The 4,040-nt window shown below is 45.7% G+C and overlaps 1 protein-coding gene across 1 annotated transcript; it reads right to left on the reverse strand.

Annotated features, from left to right (window-relative positions):
* Positions 1-2,602: 2,602 nt before the first annotated feature.
* Positions 2,603-3,268, reverse strand: LOC143925230 (taste receptor type 2 member 41-like). Its single transcript, XM_077449825.1, has one exon. It carries the CDS (start codon positions 3,266-3,268, stop codon positions 2,603-2,605), a length of 666 nt encoding a protein of 221 aa, XP_077305951.1.
* Between the last annotated feature and the right edge of the window lie 772 nt (positions 3,269-4,040).

Here is a 4,040-nt window from a genome sequence, read left to right on the forward strand (position 1 = left end):
AAGTGTTTTCACCTCACTTATAACAATATATATATATATATATATATGGCACAGTGGTGTAGTGGTTAGCACTCTCACCTAGCAGTAAAAAGGGTTGCTGGTTCAAATCCCAACCACGACACTACCTGCCTGGAGTTTGCATGTTCTCCCTGTGCCTGTGTGGGATTCCTCCGGGTACTCCGGTTTCCTCTCACACTCCAAAGACATGCAGGTAGGTTAATTGGCTTCTGTCCAAAATTGACCCTAGTATATAAATGGGGACTTCGGATTGTGGGCTCCTTGGGGGTAGGGACCGATGTGAGTGTGCAATGTACAGGGATAGGGGACAATTGTAGACACACTGGATGGACTGGTGTCTTTATTCAACCTTACTAACTATGTAACTATGTAACCTAATCATAGGCTGCCTCTGCCTGCTCATTAACCTCCTTAATAGGACATACTCATAAAACAAGAGCATTACCCCATTTGACTCTATAGGACACAGTGATGGTTGTGGATACATTTATTTGGGGGGGTGGCAAACAGTATGCCACCCTAGCCCCTACCCCTGCCAGTCGGTCACACTTACCCCATCAGCGGTGGCTTTGCCTGCTCAGCGGCCTCCCGTATTCCTGCTCTCCACTGGTCATCACCGAGGCAGCTACTGTATCCTCCCTGGGTGGGGTGGCAATGCACTCTCTGCGACCCGAGCCCATCCCATTGTGAAGTCTATTTTAGCCTCTGGCTCTAATTAGGTGCTTAAAGCGGGAGTTCCGCCGGGAGTTTTTTTTTTTTTTTTTTTTTAAAGCCAGCAGCTACAAATACTGCAGCTGCCGACTTTTAAAATAATGACACTTACCCGCCCAGTGCGCCCGCGATGTCGGCACCTGAAGCCGATCTCTCGATCGTCTCTCGGGTGCTGCCGCCGCCATCTTTTGTATGGGAATCAGGAAGTGGAGCCTTTCGGCTTCATTTCCCGGTTCCCTACTGCGCATGCGCGAGTCGCGCTGCGCAATAAGAATGGTCCCCGCTGTCTCTGGGGTCCGTGTGTTTCCCAGCAGGCATCGGGGGACCTTCGGAAAGGGGCGTAGATTCTGCGGAAAGGGGCGTACCTTCTGCAGAATCTACACCAGAAGTGGGTGCAGATACCTGTACTGTACAGGTACCTTCACCCCCCTGAAAGGTGCCAATTGTGGCGCCGGAGGGGGGGAGGGTTCCAATGAGCGGAAGGTCCACTTTAGGGTGGACCTCCGCTTTAAAAAAAAAAAAAAAAAACTTGGCTGTAATTCATGCACATGGCATCCTGAAAGTGGCCGGACACATGAATAGGGCCGTGGCGGCCATGGATAGATTCATGCTATGCATGAATCTATTCATTATGCATATAGGGAGTGGAGAGGACAGAGAGGGTGGCACCCGGGTTCTCCGAATAGGCAGGCCGCCCCCGATTGGACGTAAGTGGCCAGTTTTGAGCAGCCCAGTACTTAACTTTTCTAATTAGACTTCAGGCAGTATGGGAGGACGTAAGTATTGACTTGCTGGAGGAGGAACCAAAATCTATGCATTGAAGTGGTTTAGGGTGACTTTTAATGTAAATGTGTGCATGCACTTCAAAGTCTATCTAAAGCCAAACCTTTATTTTTTATAGGGCAGGCAATGCTTAAACCCTCTGTCAGCTTTTATTTTTTTCATCTATATCCCATTTCAGAAATTTCTACTCACTTCTATACAGCATTCATTTGTAAGAAACCTCTCCAAAATGAGGTAAATGCACTCTAATGGCGCGTACACACGAGCGGATTTTCCGCCAGAAAAATCTTGGATGGTTTTATCGACAAAATTCTGCTCAAACTTGGCTTGCGTACACACAGTCACACAAAGGTTCGCTAAACTTTCAACCGTCAAGAAGGCGGTGATGTTCAAACACTACGACAAACCGAGAAAATGATGTTCAATGCTTCCGAGCATGCGTCAAATGATTTCCGAGCATGCGTAGGAATTGTGTGCGTTGGAATTGCTACAGAAGATCGGAATTTCCGATCTGAACTTTTTCCGACCGAAAAATTGAGAACATGCTCTCAATCTTTTGGTGGCGGGAATTCGGCCAGCAAAAGTCCGATGGAACGTACTCAAGGTCGCATTTTCCGACCAAAGGCTCTCATCGGAATTTTGCTGGCCGAATTTCCGATCGTGTGTACGCGGCATTGGAGAGTTGTCACCAGAACAGGTGTCCCCTTTGGAAGATTTCTCCTCTATTCCTGCTCTGCTGATGACTCCAAATTTAAGATTTTCTCATCACTTTTATCCCAAGTGACAATGATCACCGGGACAAACCAAGGCAGAGAATGACCCAAGTGAGGAACACAGACAGCAATTAAAACATTACCATGCTATCAAACTAAAAGGTTATAGTCAATATTTAGACATTCAAGGTAAAGATACTCTACATGTTAAGTCTTTGTGTTCCTCCAGCTTCTGGTCCAGAATCTTCTCAGAATGATCCTTCTCAGCTTGTTGCTGGCCTGGAAGATGACGGCGGCCTCCACCGATGGAGATAATAATTGTAAATTCCAAATGACTGCTGGTATCACCAGTGTGAACTCTGTGGATTTTTGAAGAATCAGAAGCACTTGAGACATGCAGAAGAATGTGAAGATGAGAAGAAGAAGAAGATTGTCCTCAGTGCAGTGACATGAGCCTGAAGATTTGGACGTGTTGATCCAGAGTCGTTATTCTTCACCCTCCAGACGTGTCTGAGCAGAAAGGAGGAAGTGAGGACCAGGCACAGAAGACTAAGGCAGAATGGAAGGATGATGCCTAGGGCGTTTCCAGCCACAAAGTAGGGAAGACTGAAATGGAACCTGGTAACAGAGTATTCTGTAATGTTCTCAGAAGACTGGATACGTTCTGCATACATAGTCCAGAAGCCCGGGGCACTCACAATGAACATCCCAAGTGCTGTCAGGAATAGAAGGCGACTCAGGAAATTGGACACAATTCTCTTTAACCAGATGAAGAACCCATAGCTGAGATTGGTGATGGTGGTACAGTAATGAGCCGAGAGCCAGAAGGTCAACCAGAAGTTGTAATAGATTAGGAAGTAAATTGATGTGTTCACAAACATATATAGTGATCTAATGTATAAGATTTCCAGATACAAGACATAGAACATCACCTGTAGACTCAGCACACACTGGAGGAGAAGATTCACAATCCCCTTAGCCAGGAAGATCACATCGGTGGGACTCAACTTCCCTTTCTTTCTGATGATGTCCAGGTTACCCATCACAATACAAGTGTAAGAAGGGATTGCCAAGCCGAGTCCCAAGACTGAAAAGACTAACATGGATAACAAGACTGGAGACATCATGTTTAAGTTTGAAGTGATCTCCGAGAGATGACGGGACACGTCCAGTGATAGCAGACAGAATGATACATTTGAGGTCGGAATTATGGAAATAGTCTTCAGAAATCTGTCTCATGATTGACTTTGCATAAATGTGGTGAGCTTGATTTCAATGCCGGCATCTAAAGCACGGAGCAACCAATGTAAACAATGTTTTAATAATTTCCATCATGCCAACATACTTAACTACTTCAAGACTGGTGTCTGTCTGCTTCTTATTGACTCTATACTCAGCACTGTGACTGCTGAATGATTCCACATTCTTCCAATCAAAATAAAAACCCAATTTTTCAGTTTCCAGATCAAATTCGTATTTAACTGCTTCCCATTTATGCTATAACCAAAAGACTGCTTCATGGCTCATAAGTTCATAAACGCCCTTCCAGAAGCGTGCTCTCTAGGGCACCCATTGGGAGCTCTCAGTGACTGCTGTGTCCCTTGGAAACAGCACATCACAGATCAAAACATGGGCTCTCTGATTGAAACTCCTGATCATGTGATGACTGTGTCTAATCACAGTCATCACACAATATACCATATTTATCGGCGTATAACACGCACTTTTTTCCCCTTAAAATCAGGGGAAAATCTTTCCGCACGATTTTTTGGGCTCTGGACGGCTTTCAGCCGCCTTTGGCCCTTCTCGGCGGCT

The sequence above is a fragment of the Lithobates pipiens genome, unplaced genomic scaffold (genome assembly GCF_037356315.1).
Source record: "Lithobates pipiens isolate NorthernLeopardFrog02 unplaced genomic scaffold, aLitPip1_a1.2 Scaffold_22, whole genome shotgun sequence".
NCBI lineage: Eukaryota > Metazoa > Chordata > Amphibia > Anura > Ranidae > Lithobates > Lithobates pipiens.